Source organism: Bacillus rossius, chromosome 2 (genome assembly GCF_032445375.1).
Source record: "Bacillus rossius redtenbacheri isolate Brsri chromosome 2, Brsri_v3, whole genome shotgun sequence".
Classification (NCBI taxonomy): Eukaryota; Metazoa; Arthropoda; class Insecta; order Phasmatodea; family Bacillidae; genus Bacillus; species Bacillus rossius.
In genome coordinates, this window is record NC_086331.1 from 97,767,884 (window position 1) to 97,792,930 (window position 25,047).

Below are 25,047 nucleotides of genomic sequence, written 5' to 3' on the forward strand. Positions count from 1 at the left end.
TGTCTGAAACATTGCATTTTATAAAGTCAATTTTGGAACGAGAATTTCATAAATGCATTTTCCTGTTGTGCTTCTTTCAAAAACATCATCTGAATGCCTTGTTACTAATTGTGCCTGACTGCTACACATAGTTTATCGTGTGAAATATTTACTATCAATTACAAGGCATCCCGTGTTGTTATGTTGCTGTGCTCAAAAGAGTTAACAATTTTAATATTAAGCCGATTTTAAAGGTTTGTTGACAAAAGCAGTTAAGATCACGTTGGCGTCTTTCAATTACGACTCCTTAGAAATAAAAAAAAATGGAATATTATCAACAGGAAAATGTATTTACGAAATTCTCGTTCCAAAGTTTACTTTTAAAATAATGCAATGTTTCAGGTACGTTTCATTTAATATAGCCTGCTGTCGACGGACACTATTTTGGAAGTCAACAGGCCGGGTGGTAGGTATGCCGCTCTGTGCCGCGGTGCAAGCGTGTGGGTAGACAGACTACCGCGCCGAGGCCAGGGAACTCTGGGTGGACAGCCGTCGCGGCAGCTCTACCGCGTGGTCGAGGCAGCGTCACGGCTCGAGAAAACTCGCCTGGACCCGTCCTTGTCTGTATAAGGCCTGCCGCTGCGCCGCCGCCCGCTGATGTCACCGCGGCCCACGCCGCTGCCATCTGCTTCTGTGTCGCGCCGGTCGCGCCTGTCGCGCCTGTCGCGTCTGTCGTCTCTCTCGCGTCTCCGCCCACGGCCACCCAGCTGGCTCGGGGAAACACCCCCCCCCCCCCCCCCCCCGGGAAACCAGTTGCCTGGTAATAGTTGGTAAGGCTACAAGAAAAATACATACTGTAAATTTGCACAGCACATTGCTATGGTTAATATTTTAAAATACATTTTCGGAAACAACACTGAATATTTTCCGTCGCGTTTACGAAAATTAGCGCCTATACTTTTTATTTTGATTGATGGTTTGTAAAAGCATAACTTTTTCGAACCATTGAAAAGATAATCGAATATTCAACAATTTTACTTCATTTTCTTCATTTATGCACGCAGTTATTACTGGAAAGCAATTTAGGTAACGCTTTACAAATTACTTTAACTAATGTAGGTACTGGGACCACACAAAGAAAAATATGAATTCCGTATTACTGCGAACATTTTTTTTGTAGCGATACAGTGAGTTAATGTAAATGTACAAAATTTCTGAATATCTGTAATTTTACATGATTATTTTATTCAATTTACAAAACAAATTCACACTGCTGTCGGCAGACGCCACTGGAAAAGTACTGGAAAAGTCATAGGAATTCCTCGGCGATTGTAATTCAAAGGGAAAATGTCCTGATCTAGTCTGCCATTACCCAGACTCTTAATATATTTTTTTTCTTTTTCAGATTGTGGTTTAGTCCATAGACATATACACTGTTAATGCTTTATGCAAGGTTCTGTTTGAATTTTTTATTTTTGTCATATAACTAGGGAAGAATGGGGAAGATGGAGGTTAGATTTTCTTTATTTCTTTCAGTAAATGACAAAAATAGGCCAATTACATTTTAACAAATCTTCAGTGAAATTTGAATTTTTGATTAGGGAAAAGTCAGGGAAGTTTTAGTTTTTTGTTACACCCTGGTAGGTGAAGTTTCCATTCTGCAGCATCCCAAACACTTTGCGGAATTGTTGCTTGATCACGCCCAATGATGGTTAGTAAGTACGAATCGGAATGTCCGTCGATAAGCCCAGTTACGTCCGTAAATTACAGTCCTTAAGAACTGTTTCCACTTCTGGTTTCACACAATATCCGCAGCCACCCCATGTTTCCAGCTCCAGCTGCCAGTGCGTTCTGGCTGATGTTGAGACCACAGTATTGTGACAGATGCGACAGTAGACATCGCATCATTGTTAACAAGCCATTATTTACTGCGCGACAAACTGAAACAAACAACTACACGTAAATAGTCTCTTGCCATTACTTACGCAACTCATAAACAAAAGCCATCAATATTTACAATTTGTCTGATCCCAATTTAATATTTATTCCGAGAATTCATTGTACGCAATGTATTGAATTTCTCAAACTAATTTATTAAGTAAAACCTTAAATATCGCACGTATTAATTGAATTACCAATGCACAAGTTGGCTCAAAAATCAGATTCTCACGTGTCAGTAACATCGCGCCCATGCCGCGATGGAAATAGAAAAGCATTCTAATCGGAAAGTCTCGCGTCTGGCATTTTCATCGCGCTAATGTCTCAGAATTGTCGAACGTGATCGGTTAGTTAAACACTCGCGTTCATCGCATCGTGGCTGTGGTGTTATGATTCCAGCAACAAAGAAACGTTTCTCATTCTGCGGTACGTCGTGGCGCAGGGGTGTCAAGACAGGGTGTGGCTGTGCTTGCATTTCTGTGTGGATGCAGCATGAAGTCTTTTTTTGTTCCGTTGATGGTCTGCGCCATGTTTGCGGGGCAACCAGAATATTGCTCAAAGTACCTGTAGTGCGTAATTTGTAAAAAAAAAATCAGTTTTAAAAGACTTTATGGTTCCCGCAGGTGAGGAAAACTTGGAAATTAAAGAGGTGTGTTAAAAAACTTTTGTAAAACATATGTAAATGTACCATATATTAGTTAAAAACAGCATCGGTAATTTTCCACAGTGTTACGATGTAGGGACCGAGGATTCGTAAAAGATATCCCAATAAATTAATTAATATGTTCAATTGCTACTATTTACACATTAAATTTAATAAAGAACACTCAGTCCAATCTCTGACAGCATAAATTGTTTTGCACCGATTATTCAATCGTTAACACTGCCCATTGGAGCTTGGTTCGACAGTGGCTCGCTTTTTTTTTTTTTGCCAGTCTCTTGTCCGCTCACCACAGTCCTCTACAACTACCTCGCACCACTCACCACGCCGCCCAGCAACACCGTCCCGGACCTTCTACTCCTCTACTCATTCGCCGAACAGTCGCTCCGATGTCGCCGCAGAAGGAACTCGCAGGTATCGCCCTCGTCGGCTGGTGCCTTTTATACCCTCGGAGGTAGCGCGTGGAAGCATCTAGAAGCCGCGTGTTACATCGCAAGGGTCCTCGACCCGTTGGCGGAAGCCTCGCCCATCCCACGAGGTGACAACTCCAGAAGTCTCCAGACATCTCGAAAACCTGCGGGGGTTGGGGCTCACGTAAATATCAGGCCGTGTTTGAACTTTCCAGAGAGACTGATCGGTGCCCCGTCTGGGGGAAGGGGTAGGAGGCGATTGGCTGAGCCCGCGCTCCTCACTGATGCGGCGGATGTAGGGAGGGGGAAGGCCGTGGTTGACTGGCGACAGCACCTCTTTTTGTAGAGGGGGGGGGGAGGGGTCTTGGTTTCCCGGAATCCACATGAGCTGGGTAGCCTGTAACAGGGCTAGAGCCTCCAGCCACCCCATAATAATTATGTAGTCTTAATTCCTTGAAACATATTTGTTTTTGGTCATTAATCCGTGTCGCTGTAATAATGGCTATCTGATTTTATTAACATAAATTATCACTGTCCCCTGTGATGACAGAAGGCAGTGACGGTCCCCACGACTTGCTAGGAGCAGTCACATTTACACGCGGCAACAATAACATGATGAAATAAAATGAGTTAAACGACACACTCTTAACTCACCGCGATCATTGTAACTGCTAATAATTTCCGAGCTCGTGAGCCCAAAGAAAAAGTTCGTTAGCAGAGAGAGAATCAAAAAACTTTAAGAAGGACCAAGAAGTGAATGTTAACAGGCATTTAAAAAAGAAATGTTGTAGTTAACTTTGTTGATGCTTCTAATATGAGCACAAATTCAAAACCTTATTAATACATATAACCTCTCTTGGTTGCTTAGTTCGTATTTTGCGACTAACTTCCATTTGTAACAACTTGAAGATCTTGAAATTAAATGCCAAAAAAATTATACCAACTCTTATAATTAAATTCCTTAAAAAAATATGTTTAATACAATCAACATTAATTACTTAGCGATGTGTGTACGTCTACTCCTATTATACACAAAAATGTTATATGCATAGTTAATGAAGATTAAAAAGGGTAATATCAACGTCTAAATAGTGTTACGAACGCAGGACCGCGACACACCCCAGGTTCGAAGCTGGCTGGCGGCCCTGCACGGGTACTGGAGTCATGCTTTGTGTCACGCGTGCCGTACACTGACGTAAGGCATGTCAAGCGTGCCTGGCCGGATTACAAGGGTAGTCCCCTCCCCCTCCCCCTCCCCCTCCTATTACCCTGCGAAACGTCCTGCAACGGCGCCGTTATCTATCGCTGAGCGGCCTTGGGAATTCCGCAAGCCGCCGCGCGAGGTGGAGTGAATAAGCGACGCCCTTCTCGACTGTTCGGGCGTCGGGTCGGCCCGGAATGACGTGACTCGTCACATCTGCTCTCGTAGATTCGAGAAGGACGCCAGAGTACTTAAGCCGCGACGCCGGCCTCCGCGGCAGTTCTGAACGGATTCCGAGCGAAGGGAAGCGTGACATCGGCGAAGAGGGTAAGAGACCTCTCCTGAGAGTGGCGCGACGCGGAGTTCGACTGGATCGCGAGAGTGTGCGACAGAGTGGCGCGAGACTGTGTGTGTGGACAGGCGCGATGTAAGGGGCGAACCACTGTTGAGCCTAACTCCAGTGAGGAGTGCGAACTGCGGAACTCGACAGACAATGAGTGACTTAAGGATAAACATTTTTAATTGCCAATGATTTGTGATGAGCCATTTTTAAATACAATTATTTATTGTTATGTAAATATTAGTAATCAATAAAACTGTAATAAAAACTTAATTGGACTATCCCTTACGAACTCAGTTCTTCCCCATATTATTATAAAATCGTAACAATATATTATCACCAAATGGGTTATATATAATGCTACAAGAAGTTTATTCAAGTTTTATACTTCAAGATGTTCGGTGTATTAGTAGATTACGCCATCCGTATAAAATACTTTTTATTTCTTTTTATTTTAAGATATAGACGTGAGACAGAATTTTCAACGCAGATTGTTGTCTGACGCTTCGTTGAACAAAACACCATCTCCCATACAGCACGTAAACAGCTCCATTTCGTTACGTTGTCGAAACATTATAATGTTACGATAAGCTAACGTTACACTTGTGAGATGTTCCTGAAACAGTTGTTGTGTTTTTAAAATATATTGCGGTGGCGACCGTTAGGGTTTTGGTAAATGAGGAACACCCTTATTTCGCGCTGAGACAGTGTGCTTCCTTTGGCCAAAAATTATGTTTTAACAGTTCGTGTATTCGAAGCTTGTCCATTAGCTTAATAATGCAACTAAAAAAACACTTCAGCAATTTACTCTTTACTCTCCTAATTGTGGTGTTTGCCTTATTTAATATGCCTCTGAGAAAGCAATTTTTTGATACCCAAGTCTTTTAAGTTATACTTCATTAGGCAATTTGAGGGTGAAATGTTGGCATGCACGAAATGCGCGCGCACCATGTAACGAAAATTCAAGTTGAAGTCAATTGCTCTTCCGCGTCTCGTCGAGTTGTGTTCAAACGCAATATATATCGTGGCACGTCTTTTATTTTTAAACGAAGTAGTAGTTAACTTAACAAATAAGTTGGAATGCATATTCTCATATACTTTTTTAATAATAAAGGGATTTCTACCACCATTCAACCTATTTCTTTAATTCTGAAACCAGCGAACACATTTTATGCAATTTGTTTTTTTTTATGTTTAGCTACTTATAATTTATTAGTCGAGAAAATTGTGTTAGAAACAAACTTGGATTTAATTATATTTACTCATTTGTTGGTTGTCCTGAATATGGTGAACGCTGCGCTATCTTTTCTTTCTGATGTCAACTTCATGCATTATGTAATCATGCAAAAGAAGTATGTATAAAGTATAAATTATAAAATGAATGTACATAATTTACAATCTCCCTTTTCTCTATGTAAAAATTTCAATTTCAAACTCCAGAACTGTGATTTTGATAGGTGTGAGATACCGTTAAACCCCCCCCCTCCCCCCCCCCCCTTGTGCAAATTTTTAGTATCATGTTGAATAATTTTATAAACATAATACACTGTTTCAGACACACAGTATAATGTAATTATAATTAATTCGTTTTTTAAAGACTTCAATACAACAAATAAATAGTTCAAGACGTTCAAAATACTTTGGACGCATTTTTGGAACGTTTATAAAACTCTAAATGCATTTACGAACCTCTTCTACACATAAGTTGAAAAATTTTTTTTTAACTTATATTGTTTTATGTAATTTAAAAGTAAATTCATTGCTGTTTGCCATCCAATTTTTATCATAATTTGTTTAAATGGAGAAAGCATCGGAAAAAAAATAGCTGATGAGATTTTATTTCATTGATTAAATTAATCAAAACTAAGTTTTACATCATGAGGCATATGGACGTATGTTGGCGGCTGGGTTGAGGCCGCCCCAATGGATGGTCGCACTCCTACTTTTCGGCACGCCTTGTTGCAGCCTTGGAAACGAGTGCAACAGAGCATGCCGAAACGTCAGGAAGTAATTAACCACAGACGTGACTCAACCTAGAAGCCAAAATCTGATAGATGATTCTTGCAACAAAAACTTAAAATTTAAATAAGGCACCGTATTAAAACCACCGCTTAATCCTATAGGGCATCGTCATAGAAAGATACACCATTTTTTCTTGGATTCATTTAACTGCAGGGTAGACTCAACTTTCGTATGAATAATCAAGCGGTTTTATAATGCTTATTGATAGAGACCGGAAAAAATCGCAAATTCATTTCGCGATAAGCTAAAATACAAATATTTATACCTCAGTGCTGCCTCTGCTATTGGCTCACAACTCACCTGGATGACTCTGGGCCAATGAGAAACACCCAACCAAAGCTTTATCGAATCACAGGCTGCTACGTTGGGACGTCTCACAAGACAGCAGCCAATGAGTGGGCGACATTTGACCGAGAGTACGTAGAACTATGGATTTCATCCTACAGGTCATTGAACCCGCGAATTTTTCCGGTCCTTACTTATTGATAGATATTACGGTTAAATCTTTAATGGGTTACACTTGATTGGGTAACTACTAATTTTCCTTGTTTATAACTGGCGAAGGGTTGTCAAGGCCGTATCAAAATCCCTGTTGTCCAATAATCATCGTGAAACAGATGTATGAGTGTTTGAATTCTACGTTGCTACAGAATAAATCCGTGAAATAATCGTTGCTCCTGTTTAGAGAACAGAAAAATGTTTTGTGGGTAATTTATTATTAGGTTAATAAACCGAGTTTTTAAAAATATACTATACAAATTCGGGCGTTAATACAAAGTGATATTCTTGACAACTTACTTTATAAAATGCATTTAACTCAGAGTAGTAAAAAAAAAGCCCAAACATCAAGTTTATTAAAGCGTTTAAAAAATTATGAAAATAAAGTCTTTTTTAATATTTACTATAATATAAGTGTTAAGATCGGTTATAATTGACGATGTAAGCTAGTTCTTTAATAAATTTTTATAGGATTTTTGGTTTTGAATGCGTTGCAGGTTATGTAACTTAATTAAATAAGTTGTTAGTCTTAGTCATCAGTCACAAAACTAAAAATAAAGTTTAAAAGCAGTATAAGTATTTAAGATATATTTAAATAAACTTTTTTTATTAAACACCGTATATAATTTTAATAATGTTATACTTTGAATACTCTTCTTATACTAGAAATCTGGGATTTTGAAGCTTTTACGTATGTTTTTTTGGTGTGGTTTCATATTTTGATTGCATAGTGTAGTACTTCATTTAGGATCTAAATAATGTGTAGTGCTTGTTAATTAATTTTGACCAGATGCGCAAAAGTCAAAACTGGACACTGAATATTGCCGAGTATGAGAGAAAAATTAGTAGAGGAAGCTTATTATACACATTCACGTAATTGTATATACAGTTTGCCCTACGTCAAATTATCATTGTCGTGAGCCTAATGACTTTAGCCATGCGTTGCTCAAGCGGAACGTTGATATTGAACTTCGTGTGTGTCTATTTGACGAGTCTTCTTCTAATCTGTCTGAAACAAAAAAAAAAAAAAAAGTAGTCCAGTGGCTGCAAAATAAAACATTTCCACTTTATACAAGTCATCCACTCGTTAATTTGCTTTTCCCGCCCAACATTGCAGATACAACATTAAGTTTATTTACTATAAGAAACAAGGTTGTTTTCGACGAAAGTGCTGAGATAAGAGTTGACGGACTATAGATACAAAGTGATCTCAAAGTATATATATTTTTATTTAAGAAAAATTAAGCACGGAAAACTTAAAAAAAGTTATTTGATGAAGGGGGGGGGGGGCAAAACTTGCGTTGTCTCTGAACTGTTTGCTTATGAGGCTGGTGTTCCATCTTCCCGCCTCCTCAGATGTTAGTGCAGTTGTAGCTGGCCTAGTGCGTGTGGGCACATGATACCTAATCAAACAGAAACCCCCAGAGCGCAAGCGCCACCAATATGGCAGAATTGACCGGCTACGTGGCGGGAAACGTTTCGCCAATCAGTGCTCGAATACGAACTCGCCATATACAGGCCCAACCAATCAATCAACAGTGCATAGACTATGCACTGTGTCCACCCATCGGGAAAACCGGGAATACCGGGAAATGTCAGGGAATTTCATCAGTCAGGGAAAAGTCAGAAAAATTAAGGAAATTTTAACTTAAGTCAGGGAAAGTTTTGAATAATTTAGTTTACTGTACATTACTTATTACTTGTGTGTTTACTTGAAGCTTGGGTGATTATAGCATTAAGACATTATCTACTTACTTTAATGAAAAAATTCAATGTTACAAGTAATAAAACATACTTTATTGCACGTTATTGGCACTACTAGTTGACCGATAACGTGTATTGAAGTGTTTGTCGATGGATCGAATTTAATTGTCGATTTCGAATGAATTTTTGATGTCGCACGGTCGCAGAGGAAAGCAGCGCAGCAAAGCAATATGGCGTAGAATTAAATACATTACATGTGTGAGGTACGTGAAATATATCGTGATCGCACTTGAACAACTTGGAATATATAATGTTGGTGTTGTATTTGCGTGAAAATACAAACACGCATTACTAGCCGCAGGTAAGCATATTTTGTGAGTCTGTTAAACATATTCTGTAGCATACGGGAGTAGTGAATTGATGTGTTGCACGCTGGTTTAGACATTTGCAAGAAATATATTTAACCTGTAGATGAAGTATTTTTGCCGCAAGAGCTAAGTGTAAAATAGGAAAGACTCAGATTTGAAAATAGGTTACATACGGCCTTTGAAATGAAAACTAGTTAAGTTTATACAGAATAATATGAGGTCTTTTTGTCACTCGAAAAGCAGCTGCTCTCGTAAACAGTTACTTAGGATTGACAAGCTGGTTGTATTTCGGGTTTAAAAAATTTGCAGTGTAAATAAATTTCACATGTCTGAAATCTGCATTTTTTCAGTAAATGTTCTTAAGTGAATCACACTTTTGACTGTTTTCAATGGTTAATTACGAGTTTTTGGGCTTGCCTGTAAATAACGTTTTTTCCTTCCGAAATTGGTGTTTTCCGGCTTAAAATTAAATGTACTTTTTCGAAAAAAAATCATGGGACCGTTCACGTGTATTAGTAGTTTTTACGATTTACTCTTCATCTCTTGAACTTAGACCCGTGACGTGTCCGTATGTATGTTATATATGGCAATGGAAACAATAAATACAGTCAGGTTAGGTCAAGTTAGTTTGCGATCTTATATTATCATTAATAAACTTAGGCCATTTCTTAATTACACTTAAAAATAAGACATACGCGGCGCAGAAAACAATGCAACGTAGGTAACAAATATGCCGATATTACATTAGGTCTAACTATATTGCAAATGTAAACGTAAAATTAAGTGGAATGCATTCTAAAAAGCAGTCTTACTAACAGAAAAAATTAACATAACATACCTAACCCAACAGAATGATTAAAAAGGGTTTTATTGAACATAAAACATATGCTCCAGATTTTAAGATCTCGGATGGCAACGTGTTTACATTACCTGGTAATGGCCGCCGGGCGGTGAAGAGTAAATTTGTAAAAATTAACGGAAATATATTATCGAACACATTATTTTCGAAAGATGCATTTAATTTTACGTTGAAATACAGTTAAATTTCCAAATAAAATAAGCTTTTCTGCACGTAAAAACCGCCGGAATGCTTGCTATGTTCCAAGTCATAAAGCCTAAATTGTAAAAAATGTTATTAAGATACATTAAAGCTCCCATGATTTTCTGAAAGAATGTTCATTTTACATCGGAAAACACCAATTTCGGAAGGAAAAATCTTTATTTACAGGTAAGCCCAAAAACTCGTAATTAACAGTTGAAACTATGCCTAACCAAAGTCGTATGAATGAATCAAGTGATAGTGCTCAGTCACATGTAATAATGTAAACTACTTTCAGGTTGCTGTGCATAACATTACTTAAATAGGTTTAAGACTTAGTTATGTTACCTTAAGTAATTTTACGTGAAAATAGTTAAATAAAAGTGTGGTTTGCTTGCTTCAGTTATATAAAAAGCAATGAAAGGGGGTTAAGTTAAAGTGGGTTTAATTTTTTTTATTTTTGAAAAAGTGAAAATATTAACATTAAGTCTACATCAGTGGTTATTTTCTTTGCAGAAATGTCACTTTAGAAATCAAAAAAATGTTCCTTTAATTCTGAATGGATGCTGAATGAAAAATATTCTTCATGGTTGCAACCTATGCCAAAGGATCCATGGAGAGCCTTTTGCACAGTGTGCAAAACCAGTTTTGCACTCAGCAATATGGGAAGGCGGGCAGTTACAAGCCACATGGATGGAAGGAAACATCAGGTTGCCATAAACTCAGTCTTGCAGTCATCCAAGGTACATTTTTTTTTTTCTAAACAAAATTCCGGAGCCACTTCATTAGAACAGCCATCAATGCAAACATCACTACCGTGTTCTTCAGAACAAAATATTTCCAATGACATTTCTAAGGAGGCTACATTATCAACTTTACAAGAATGTAAAACTGTATCAGTGGACTCAGGCAAAGGGTTAGAAGGTTTTATTTTCAAAGAGTGTGTGGTGAAAGCAGAAGTTCTGTGGTGCATGCACAGTGTAATGCAACATTTCTCTTTACGGGCAAGTGAGGAAAGTGTGACATTGTTTCCTCTTTTATTTCCAGACTACAAAGTTGTTTCCAAGATGCAGTTGCACAAAACAAAAATTGCTTATGTAATTTTGCATGGTATAGCTCCATTTTTCAAAGACAAACTTCTGGATGAGTGCAAGAGATGTACACATTTTTGTGTGGGTTTCGACGAATCGTTGAATAAAGTGTCACAAAAGAATCAGATGGACATTGTAATACGTTTTTGGAACTCAAACACTAACTCAGTGTCGACACGTTATTTTGGGTCAGTGTTTTTGGGTCATTCCACTTCTCTTGACCTACTTAATGGTTTCTTAAAGGCATTGAAAGGTCTTGATCTTAAAAAAATGCTTCAGGTTTCTATGGACGGGCCTAACGTTAATAAGAAATTCTTAATAGATTTGAAATCCTACCTTAACAGTGATCCAGATTTTCCCATGTTACTATCTGTAGGAACATGTGGATTGCATACACTCCACAATGCTTACAAAACTGCAATAAAAAAAACTGGTTGGTGCATTATAGAATTTCTCAGAGCTCTTCATTTTTTATTTCAGCATGTACCTGCTCGTAGAGCTGATTATTACTTCTATTCAGGTTCACAATTGTTCCCAATGAAATATTGTGCCATCCGTTGGGTTGAGAATTTCAGTGTAGCTGCTAGGGCATTGCAGATTCTTCTATACGTTGAAAAGTATTTTGAGGGTGTGAAGAAGGACAGGAAAACCCCATCATGTAATAGTTTTAAAATTGTGTCGAAGGGTATTCAGGATAAGCTACTGAAGGCAAAGCTTTGCTTTTTTCAGTTAGGTACTTGCAGCAGACTTGGAACCTTTCTTGACAAAATTTCAGTCAGATTCTCCTCTCGCACCACTCTTGTATGAAGCAATATTAGCCACAATGAAATGTGTTTTATCAAGGTTCGTGAAATCAGATTTGATTGAACGTGCCAAAAGCATAACATCAGTGGAATTCGAGAAAAAAGAAAACTTGATTTTTGCTAAAAACATTGATCTAGGATATTCTACTACTGCAGCACTTCGTAATACACATGGAGTTAACGAAAAAGAGGTGTTGGATTCCGTTTGGACTGCCGGAACGCCATGGTTTTTTTTTGTAAACTTTTAGTAGAATGGTCTCCAATTAAATTCACGCTCACCAAAGGAATTTCCTGTTTTGACCCAGAAGTAGCGAGAATACCAGCCATTAGAGATAAGCGTTTGAATCTTGCCTTAAAAACTTTTGTTTCCAATAATTGGATTTCAGGTACTGAAGCTGACAAGGTTCAAAGAGAATTCAGGGAAGTATGTGCAAGCAACACATTTCTAGATGTTGCTAAAACTTTTTCACCCCATAATGAAAGACTATACAGTTTCTGGTTGTGTAGTCTTCTGCCTACAAGATCAGGCATGTCTGAAGCACTTACATCATTTTTAAAAATGATCTTCATTTTGTTTCACGGAAATGCTGCATTGGAACGGGGTTTTTCCGTAAACAAGGAAATCCTCGTAGAAAATATTCATGAAGAATCGCTTATAGCACAGAGACTTGTCTACGATGCAGTGTTGGTTCACGAAGGTTTAAAGAATGTTACAGTCTGCAAACAGTTAATTCAGTATGCAAGAAATGCACATGGGGTATATGTTGAAGCTCTGAAAAAACGTCGTGAAAGTCAAGAAGCAGAAGAGGCTACCCAGAGTGAAAAGAAGAGAAAATTGAAGTTAAAGGAACTTTCCGAGAAGAAGAGGAAGTTGTTGGAGGAAGCACAGCAGGCTGTTGCTGCTGTTGAGGAGGAAATGCTGTCTCTTTAAAAAAAAAAAAAAAAAGTGAACACGTATGTGATTAGTGTACAGATGTGTAATTTTTTAAAATTTATTGTGCAAAGAAAAATATTTAAATACATTACCTTGCTTTAAACAAGTGAAACATTAACTGTGTCAAGTATTTTACCTATAATTTTATTACATGCTTGTATAATTTGCCTATTAAAAAATTATCCTTGTGTTCACTCTGGACAGTGTGGAATGACTGTTCCTAAGGGGATACACTGACATTGTTTAATCATGTAATGTAGGCATAATTTTTTTGCTACTGCTGTGTAATGTGTTGTGTGATATTTCACAATAATTATTCACATTACTTTTCTGGATAAATGTTTTTCAGGGGCATAATTTTTTGACACATCTTAAGTACTTACTTTGCCATTAGGATATTTTGGTAAGTTTGGTAAAATTGGTAAGTTTTAAGTTAACTGCTGGGCATTTTAATAATACATAAAAAGAAAGCTGTTCTCCAATCTCATAGTTCTGTGATAATTCCAAGTGATTTTAACTAAGCTGTTTACAGGCAGAGTAATCTAGGTAATTTTGGCATTTCTAAATAGTCAGGGAAAATTTTTATGAATGGTCAGGGAAAACAGGGAAAAGTCAGGAAATTTCAGAATTGGATTTGGGTGGACACCCTGATAGTAGCTAGCCGCGAACAGATCTCTGGCATTTCGCTGTAGCCTGGTTGGAGCCGTTACGAGTTTTCTTACAATAGTATTGTCACAAGAGTGAAAAATAATTACTGTCACAAAAAATGAGGTGACATACGCATGAAAAATAGTATGTCAGTTGACTGCCCCAAACGAAATGTTTGTGGAAGCTTTTAACATAATTATTTTAATTGAACGCCACATACATAAACAGAAGATACAAACGTAATGGAAATTATCCGGCGAGAAGTAGAACGTCTAGAGGTTTTTTCCACGTACGATGAAGAAATAAGTATCTATTACGCAATGTTTCATAAGACTTTTGTTTATAATTTTTTATCGAACCATGCTAGGAATACATACAACTAGTAGGTATTTATTCGTCGCGTTCTCATGAGATGAAAATTATTTAAATAAATAAATGATTGAACAAAATGTCGTTTGCCACTTCCACGAGTACTGTCGACTGTCTAGCTCGGCTTGATGTCGCGACAGGACTGTCAGCAAGGCGAGAGAGAAACCTTCACATGGCGTGCGCGATGGAAGTATCGTGACGGTCGCCGTTGCGATATCAACTCTGGGGTGTAATCAACGCCCTGTCAAGGAGAGGCTTGTGAGATCGTAGTTTGTTTATTCTGCGACGTTGCCAAACCGCCCCAGTATTGCGCCGTTCCTTCGCCTTCGCGGATCGGTTCAATTGGTTTCTTTTTTCTTCCGTGGACGACTGACTTTCTCCGCCGAATAAGGGCAAAAACGACTTGTCCAGGAATCGGGAAAAGTTTAACGGTTGTGCTCTTGAGAAGTCTTTTTATTTTTAATTCTCTTGGCTCGTAGACTTCCAAGTATTCCATGACGTAGCTTTCCCCCTATCCCTCTTTTCCTAAGTGTAAAACAGCATAGAATGAACCGGAACCTATCTACAGTTGGTTTCATCATGACCTTAATGGGAAACATCCAATATTCAATATGATTATATATACGACAGGTGGATTGGTATTGTAATTATTGTACTCTGCTATTAGGCGCCAAAATAGATTGAGTTGATAATAAGAAATATAACTATATTTCATAAAATACATACATTTATTTTAGAATAGAAAAAATTTGTACAAATTTTCATCTCTGTGTCTACATTCAGTCCATTGCCAAGATAGGCAGACTAAATTAAAATTCCTTCGATAAAAAAATTATTATTTTTACACAATATATATGGCAGCAGACTCCACCGATGTTATTGCAATTTTACATCTACACATGTTGTATTGTTTCTTATTAGCTCAACATAACATTATATCAAAACTACAAAAGTACAATCGTCAAAGTTTGATTATAGTTAGTATGTATATCCTTCAAGGGTTAAGGTTGAATATTGAGATATTCTGTAGCTATTTTGGATTGTAATATCACGGCGACCAACCTGGATGACCTTTACCGTGACGTTTTATGTTGACCTTGACCAAGGCTGCTATTTTGGCTGACCTTGACCACACCACTATCTTGGATTCCGCTATTTTGTATTCAGCAATTTATTGTTATAAATTTTCTGCCATTTTATTTTATAGAACTTTATGGTATCTTGAATCATGGCATCAAGCCAGCCTTCTTGGAATAGAGTGCCCCACTCCTGAACATTGCACTTTTCTTTACTTGAACCCGACCACGATCTTGGATACCACCATTTGTAATAATGTAGTCACATCCATTATCTACGATTCTGACATCACATTTGCCATCTAAGATTCTGACACAGCTGCCATCTTGGATTCTGACATCACAGCTGCCATCTTGGATTCTGACATCACAGCTGCCATCTTGGATTCTGACATCACAGCTGCCATCTTGGATTCTGACATCACAGCTGCCATCTTGGATTCTGACATCACAGCTGCCATCTTGGATTCTTACTTCACAGCAATTATCTTGGATTCTGAGATCACAGCAACCATCTTGGATTCTGAGATCACAACCGCCACCTTGGATTCTGACAACAACTGCCACCTTGGATTCTGACATAACAACCATTATATTCGATTCTGACATCACAACCGCCATCTTGTATTCCGCCATTTTGAATTGAAATCACCATTGCAATTTTTGTTTTGGCCACCCTCTTGAAACCTGTAATTATTAAGATAGAAAATAAAAAAATATTTAAATACAATTTAAATAAATTTTTAATTATAAAATGCACTTAACGTAATGGTGCTCAGAGTCCTCGGTTCGAACCCAATGAGGGCAAAAAAATGGCAACGGATCTTTACTCCAGGTTGGCTACTAGCAGACTTAACTCCCACCACCAATATCAAGGAATATATTACAGCAGCTAGTATGATGTCACGTCCGCAATCTTGTTTTCGTCTGCTGGTGGACGTCATCTTCGATTATATCTCAGTTGCAATTATGTTTTCGTCTGATGGAGGCTGCTATCTTGTATTATGACACCACAGTCGCCATTTTTTCTCCTTCTGGAGGCCGGCATCATGGATTATGACATCATAGTCGTCATCTTGTTTTCATCTGCTGGAGGCAGGCATTTTTATTTTCAGTTCTTGCTACCGGGAGCGCAAGTGTCACGTAGTACACGTGTCGTCTGCTGGAGAGCATTGCAACCATATTGGTTTAAATTTATCTGCTAGAGTGCATTTGTATTTATTGCCAAGGCACCTGCCATGTTGTGGATCGTCTTGGCTGCCATATTATTAATGTGTAATTATTTAGTTAGAAATTCGGAAAAGTTCCAAAATTCATCAAAAAAACTACTTAATGTACTGATTGATTAGATCTATTCATGTTCTTGGTTCGATACTTGATACATGCCAAAAATAATTTTACATAAAAAAATTAAATTACTAATGGTGGAAAGTCTTAAAAGAGGCTGAAATTCCTCTAGTAACAACCTCCAGTAAGCCGATGATCACACATTGAAAATCTGTAATATTTTAGCGAGAAATTCAGGGAAATTGCCAAAAATCATCAAAAAAATCACACATCAATTTACTGATTGATTCGATAGATTCATGTCCTTAGTTCGTTTTTTGCTGGATCCAAAAATGTGTATTCTAGGTAAAAAAAAAAAAAAAACACTTATTTAATAAAACATGGTCAAAATCCTAAAAGTGGCTTTACTTTTTCCTATCTACCATCCTCCAGTAAGCCCATTTTGACATTTTAGCCGCCATTTTGGAAATTTGTAGTAATTAACGTAAAAATTATTTTAAAAAAAATCTTATTAATGTAATGATTGAATCTAATCATATTATCACTTGGTTCATTCCTTTATCGTTTGATTAAATATAGTGATTTTATATTAAAAACTGGCAGTATTGGTAGAGTTGCTTCAATGGAAGTGGTAACAATGGAAACTGTATATTGCACAGGGAAAAAATTAATTTTATGTTATCGTGCAAGATTAATTGATGATACAGATATTTTTTTTGTTGAAAAATGAAAACTCGGGGAAACTGTCTAGATTAGGAGTGTGGAGTGCCTAAATTGGCGTAGATGTAAAATTTAAAAATAAGGCCAGAAACGAAGTTACAGAAAGATTAGCATGATATTTTAGAACCCTATAGAAACTAATAATAAAGAAACAGTATTAACTGTTACATACCTTTTGAAAGCTATGCTTGAAAACATTTTCAAAACTTGTCAAATTTAAACATGTCATGGAGCAAGGCGGCGCAGTGGTAAGACATTGGACTCGTATTCTTGAGGTCTCGGGTTCGAATCCTGTCCGATCAAAGTAAAAAGTTGAACTGAGCTGGATGTTTTTACCAAAAACAAGTTCAACAAATAAATTAACATTTAACTAATAAAGGTTACTTACCGCAAATAAGTATTTTACAGAAATTTAGAATATATATTTATAAATTAAATCAAGTGCCAGCTTTAGTGCGGCATATAGTAGAGTGAATATATAGTGGCATATAATTCATGGGGCTGCGAAGTAGGTAAGTATTATTTTTTTTCGGCTAACAACCATGATGCCTGTACTCACGTAATACACTTGCTTGAATAATCAAAATCAGCATGACTATAATACATGCAGATATTTTAATTGAGCATTATTTTCCACGTAATCATCCCTAGGCTGACATACTGCGATAAAATTCTACTTTGTGCAAGTACCGCTTGATTAATAAAATTAGTTTATGATTCTCATTTTTTGTGAAACACAACCTACATAATGAAACATGTTCTTTTGCACCAAAATATGAAACAGTATTTTGTTCCCTCATAAATTTTGCTGATAACGCAATTTTAAGTGTACATAAAATCTGCCCTGAAACTTCTACTTTAACTTGTCTGCACAGTTATAATTAGAACAGGAGTCTGTAAAAATGAAACATGCATAAAATCTCAAATCTGTGAAAACTAAAGTGATGTGGCGCCTAGACACACTGAAATCGCATTCTAGGGCATCAGGATTTTGATAACGCTCAAGCCTTCCTGATTCCAGTTTTCCACTGTTTTCTGAACTCACTACATACAATGCTGGGGCCGTGCTTTTGTCGCAAAAATATTTCCAGACCAGCTGTGTGTTAACAACTTTAGAGAATTGTCGGTGTTTCGTGGGTGGGTGGGGTTTAATTCAGGTACACGTCTACAGTCAGCACACAAGTCACAGCCATCCAGTGCGGAAGGAAACGCTGTCTGAATGGCCCGGCCAAATAGGGTAATGGCTCTCTTGCAGACGGCCGCCAATTACAAGGGAACTCTCGCTAGCCCTGTCATACCTTATTGCTAGGGACCGGAAAAATTCGCGGGTTCAATGCCCTGTAGGATGAACTCCATAGTTATACGTACACTCGGTCAAATGTCACCCACTGATTGGCTGCTGTCTTGTGAGACGTCTCAACGTAGCAGCCTGTGATTCGATAAAGCTTTGGTTTGGTGTTTCTAATTGGCCCAGAGTCATCCAGGTGAGTTGCGAGCCAATAGCAGAGGCAGCACTTAGGTATAACTATTTGTATTTTAGCCTATCGCGAAATGAATTCGCGAATTTTTCCGGTCTCTACTTATTGCAGTCTAATGAGTAGAGACCTGCAAAATTCGCGGTTTCGATGGCCTTCAGGATAGCCTGCACATACCCCTGTACACTCGGGCAAATAACGCAAGTTCATTGGCTGCCAACTTGTAAGTCGTCTCAGCTGGTTTGTCTGTGATTCGATCCTTCTTTGGTTGAGGGTTTATAACTGGTTAAGATTCGTCCAGATGAACAGTAAGCCAATAGCAAAATTATCTAAGAGGTATATGTGTTTGAATTCTAGCCTATCACTGAATGAATCCGCGAATTTTGCAGGTCTCTTCTAATGCGCGATGAGATTTTGTTTTAAATTCACGGCCCTAGTAATGCTGGGATTCTTCCTCACTCAGGCCATGGTCGATTTTCCCCCCTAATATTAGTGATTTTTGTCCTTAATTATATTACTCGCGAATGACCTCTTAGGCATGACGTAAAATATAAACTATATATATACATATATATATATACACACACACACACACACTTACTATGTCTGCAGCTGCTCCTAACATTATTCATGGCAGTCATTTTGGCAAACGTATTTCGCCCCTCCAAGATGAGTGACAACACTTAGGGGACGCGTTGCTGATTTATTTTTAGGCGTTGACATCTCGTCGACAGTGTGCTCTTTAGAGACCGACACATGCACAATTAAAGCGAGTCAGGGAAATTGGGGAAGGAGTGGCTCATGACTTGTGGCATTTATTTTTTTACGAAAATATTTGAACGCTTGTTAGACTGCAACAAGGTGTGCCTGTGCCCCTAAAGTTAGGAGTTGTCAGGAGATGGCATGCTGTGAAGTAGTTGGTCACATTTTTTACTTCGCCATCGCCATATTGTCACGCTTAAAACATTGCGAAAATTTTGCTTGATCACGTCAGATAATGGTATAAAAGTATGATTAGAATCTCTGTCGTTAAAACAACACCTTCCTTAAAATACAGCCACTTAAAACTGTTTCCGCAATGCAAACACTACACTTCAGCCAATGTTTTGGGCGTCTAACCAACATGGCGGAGACCATGAACTGAAGAAAAAATAAAGCTTCACCCATGTAATAATGCAGATGTGGACACCCTCTATCTGCGCCAGCAGTTTCTTCATTGTGATCGGTGGTCGTCTTCAAGAGAAGCCGTTGCCCTTTTTGACGGGGGCCATCCAGGACGCGTTATCTTTCGCACAGAATTGCTGTTATTCGGGTTACAGACGAAATACATGTACCTGGAAGAAATTCAAATAGTCACGAAACTCAGACGACGCTATAGTGTTTCAAAATATTGCTATACTTTTTTTTTTTTTTTTTTTTGCAGAATAACACATGCTCCTAGTCATGGCCTATTGAAGGAACAGTTACAGAACTACTCTTGGAGTAATTTCGGGGAAGCTATGTTAAACAGAAATCACAATTTTTTACCCGGAATTAGAACTCTGGTCCGTCTCGATTTGATTGCGATATAATATACGAAGAACCACTGCGGGCGAGTGGTCAGATCACTTTCGTTCAGCCAAAGTGATACGAGTTTCGTTTCCCTGTAGGGTCGAATACGACGATGTGTGTCGGTGGGTGATATCCGTGGCACTCACGTGTTCCCCACAGATGCATTACGCCGCTGCACCTTCGCACAATTTCAACCTATCATCACTCGATAATGACCTCAATGTAGACGGCACGTGAAGCCGTAATCAATTCTCAATTCATTCATTCATTCATTGTGTTACGATTGCGCCACGTTGTTAAACGCGCTGTCTGTGCTAAGCCACATTTGCACACAGGCACAGCGCGGTTGCCAGGTCCGCATGCCGATGCGCATCACCGAATTCCTGTCTGGCGGGCAACGCATGCTTTCACTTTCTAGCCACTTTCAGAGCACGGTTTAGTCAAGTGCTACACCGAGGCAGCTATCGTGTACACGATGATATTGATTCTGAAGAACAAGTCCCATCAGTCCGTATAGAAATAGAGCTCCTCCTGTTTTATTATTTACGGAGACTAGTGCCACCATTAAGATTTTCACAAATTGCAGAATACACTGTAAAAATTCGAAATTTTTCTCAAGTATTTTGTCATTTATTACAAAATTAACCCTGTAAACTTTTATATTTCAAATGTGCGTACACGAGTCTATGTAGCATGCTTTCATACATCATTTCCGAAAATTACCTTGCTGATGTTTTACCGGGAGTTCAAAAAAGTCTGTTCTTTTTATTTTATTTTTTTTTTTACTTAAGGTTAAGTTCAAGATAGTTTTTATGTATGCAGTCTTAAAATATTTTATTTTTATTTTTAAACTATTTTTATAATTTATATGAATCTTTCAGCGTGTCTTTATCATTTGCATTTTTGTCGCCGTGTTCAGCGATTCCCTTTTTTTTTTACACTAATCCCACATCATTTAAATTAGTTTTCATGTGTAAGTGATTTTGAATGTAATTGAAAAGTAAATGTCAGGTTCTAAATTTACGTACTAACCAGAGTATTTAATGAAAATTAGGTTTTGCAATTTTTCTATTACAAGGCATATCATAAAAATCTGATTGCTTGTTGTTTGTTTTCATTAGTGCTAGAATTAGGTACATACAGGGATATAAATTAAATAATATATTTTTAATTTCAATTTTTAAAAATAGATTCTGACTTACCAGGATTACCTACATTTCGTAATGTTGTTTTTTTTTCTTCTGTCATGAGCTTGGTGATTTCAGGGCGTCGTGGTGCAGGAGGTGGACGAAGGTCAGCCATGTTTGGACTGCAAGGATGCGTGCCCCGGCTTCACGGCTCACACATGGCGGTAAGTTGGCGTGTCTCACTTTCTTACTAACACGTCCGGTTGGTTTACCTGAAAACCGCTGCCCACGTGACATTTCATACCGCTTTCAACCTGATTAGCGAAATTACTGCTATGAAAATGATTTACAAAAACGTTAGTAGGTACATTTATTGTTGATGCGGTAATGTCACCAAGGTTTGGGGGTAATTGTTAAGGATGACCGTAAGATTTGATTGCATTGCCCTGTGACCTTGGCCTGAACTTGATACTCGCAGTAAAATTGCACGTAGGGGATTATTTGACAATTGTTTTATTATTCAATTAGAAATTAAAACATTAAAGTTGTAAACTATTTTGTGTACTGCTATATTCCAGTCTCAAAGGTAGCCATCTTATTGTGATTGTTACTTAGGTATATTTATTTTAATTCTCTCACATTTTTAACGATCATTAACCATATTGTTTTATTTAATATCGTTATTTAAAAAAAACTTTTATTTCGTAAACATTTGGAAGTATTGATTAAAATTTTAATACTTTCTAATAAAAATTAATAATTAAAAACTGGTTGATAACTGTTAATGATTTAGCCCATGAAGTCGAGGTTCTGTGATGTTATAACCTTGACGAGATAATAGCAAATATCGTTACATATCTTTGGATTCTATTTTAAGTTTAGGTCTTATACGGCATGGTTATTTAATTTTATTGCCATAATCATTAAAGGGCTGTTCCTGAAAATTTATCTTAATAGCAGCCTTGTATCTTATAATCCTTAACAAAGTTGTAGACCCGATTTTACTAAGTGCTATAAAATAGCAGTAAAATTGCAAGTGTTCATAATTATTTTTAATTCTCGTGACATTTTATGCACGTGAAAAAGCTTTATTTATACTGCGTAATTTTTCAAATAAACATAGACTATGAAATTGTAAAATTATTTTTTTTTAAATTAGTATTAATTGTTTGTATTGCCAATGCATGTTCATTAAGAATGTGCACTCCTTGATCGCTGCGAAGTTTATATTGTTAACTGAGCACATTCGCCTGGATTCCAACCCGTGCCTTTCCGAGTTCTTGTCCTGTGTTCGCCACTTCATGTCGCTCGGTCGACGATTTATAAAGTGGGTTTCGACCGCAGAGTCAATTTATATATGGAGCGAGTTTTGGCTTCGGCGGATCCAGCCTAGATATGTGTCAGTGTAAATGTGAAAAATTTTCTTCTCTTTATACTGGCGTGCATCTACGAGTGAAAAAATGCCATTTTTTCCATGTTTTTAATACTTGTTTTGATGTGAAATGTTTGTAGACAACGTTTCTGGTGATGAGAAGCTAATATAAAATGAGCTGACGAATTTTAATGGAGTTCTAATCTATAGGCTAGTTTGTGACCTAAGGTTCTTTTTTCGGTATGTATCCTTAATGGTGAGATCGGTCAAGCGAACAATTGTCGTGGTATTGGCACCGTACATGCTGGCTACAACTATTCTACACACTCTACGTTCATATCCACTCTGTGGTTTGGTCCATAAGTGCGTGAGGTGTGTAAGGCAGGGTTCCCGGAGACAGGGAAAAATCTGTGAAACAGGGGAATCTCAGGAAAAGGAAAAGGTGTCTTCAAAACATGGAAAACACTGGGAAAATGATAAAATGACGCGACACTTCCTACCTCTAGTGGAAAGTGTTGATATTTCAATTATCACTGTAAGACTAATTGTTGTAGACAAAAATCTTGAGTGCAGTAATTAAATTTATAGAGTAGACATTAGTAATAAATAAAACTGTACTAATTATTTGGGCTATCTCATTACGAACCCAGTAGTTCTCCCCACATAAATCGTAACAATAATTAGGTGCTAAATTGATTAATGTGACTGAAGAATTTTTTTTGTAGGACAGGGAGAACAGGAAACATGGAGATTGTGTAGAGTGAGAGTATGGGAACACTGGGAAAGACGCTCGGGCATAAAAGCGTGACTGTACGTTGATTTTACTCTGGTATGCAGGTAAGTTGGGTATCGTTAGCTGAAACTACTCGAGAAGACATTTTGAGCCGTATAACTACATAACAAATATTTTCCCGTGGGAATGCTTCGTAGATTGGTATTTCCGGAAACCCCTACCCCCTCTTATCAGGAACATTGCTTGAAAGAACGATCGCGGAGGAGAAAGGAAAATCTTGGGCGTGGTCGCTAAGCCTTTCATGCTTAAAGAACTAAACGATGATTGATGACACTCAGCTGAGATAGCTGTTTGTTTTAGAGGTTGTAAACGAGCAGAAAGCTTTTCTGAAAATAACATGTATTAGTTGCCAACTTGCCGATGACGCGATAAAATGGAAACTTCGTATTGTAACATATTTCAATTTGGAGTTTTTTTTAATAACTGAAATTGGTGTAGTACCGTTTTCGTACTGCAATTGCATTTCTGCAAACACCATGTCTGGCATATTTTTTCGGAATCTTTTTACCCCCGCTTTTTATAATATTGATCTACTCACTCGTATAATCCAGCGCGAAACGTGAAAGATGCGTGGAGAAAAATGAGCATCGAACAGAACAGAATGGTTCTGTAAAATATTTATAATAATCCGTAACTTGTGAGTATAAACCAATGCTAAAACATTTTTTTGTGATGCAGTAACAGATAGTTGTTAAGCACCTATATATATATATATATATATATATATACTCATAGTAATATGGGGATTGTGTGTATCGACATTAGAATCTTGCAACCATACTTTTTTTCTTAGTGAATTGGGTGATTTGTTTATCTTTTTGGCAACCCGTAGTTTGTTTACTTGGGCATTTTATGTGAGAAATCAATAATAATAATAATAATAATAATAACCACCTTATTTCAACTGTGCAAAATTATATAGTCTCTTTCGTAATGACAACTGGATCAATGATAGTGGGATAGAAAATGCCAGAAATGTGGCCCTATGCAATGCACGAGGAATGCGGTTACACTTTAGAGTGCACCAAAAATTGCGAATAATGCAAAAAAAATATTGTTTGAAGAAAGAATGTTCCGAGAGACTTTAGAACTTTTTTCTTTCATATTTTCTATTTTATGAATGCTTAGCGTCTTTTCAACCTAGAGGTCATGTCAGACGGCATCACTGAAATAAATGAAGGATATTAGGAACGAAGTTAAGAGGCCGTGTCAGTAAATTTTTATTTCCAATATTCTGGTCTAGAAGTTCTCTCTTTTAAGAGGCCGTGTCACAAATTTGCGCTCCTATCTATATCAATGTTATTTTAAAAGGCAGTTTTTCTCAAAGTCTATAAGAGGTAGGGGCCAGAAATTTTGCCTACTGAAAGTATACAATACATTTAACATAACCGCTTTTTTCAAATTTAGTTATCATATCATATATTATTTCTGTGATGAAAAAAATATAATCAATATTTTGATTTGTCCAGATACAGTGGAATTTTGCTTATATTTATAATTATTTAGCAAAAACTGAAAAGGCCATTGAAATGTATTGTACATTACCTTCCGATCAGTGTCTTCATGATCATGATGGGTTTAAAAACCTGGTTGTAATCAAGTCTTTAACTATTTCATGACAACATTTATACTTAATAATTT

At 37.4% G+C, this 25,047-nt stretch overlaps 1 protein-coding gene across 1 annotated transcript in view; it reads left to right on the plus strand.

Moving 5' to 3' along the window:
- LOC134529496 (four and a half LIM domains protein 3) overlaps window positions 1–25,047 on the plus strand; it is a 411,563-nt gene that overhangs the window by 50,156 nt on the left and 336,360 nt on the right. Inside the window, exon 2 of the mRNA XM_063363644.1 lies at window positions 21,380–21,465. Within this exon, the coding sequence (XP_063219714.1) occupies window positions 21,380–21,465 (86 nt within the window). The remainder of the gene's footprint in view (window positions 1–21,379; window positions 21,466–25,047) is intronic.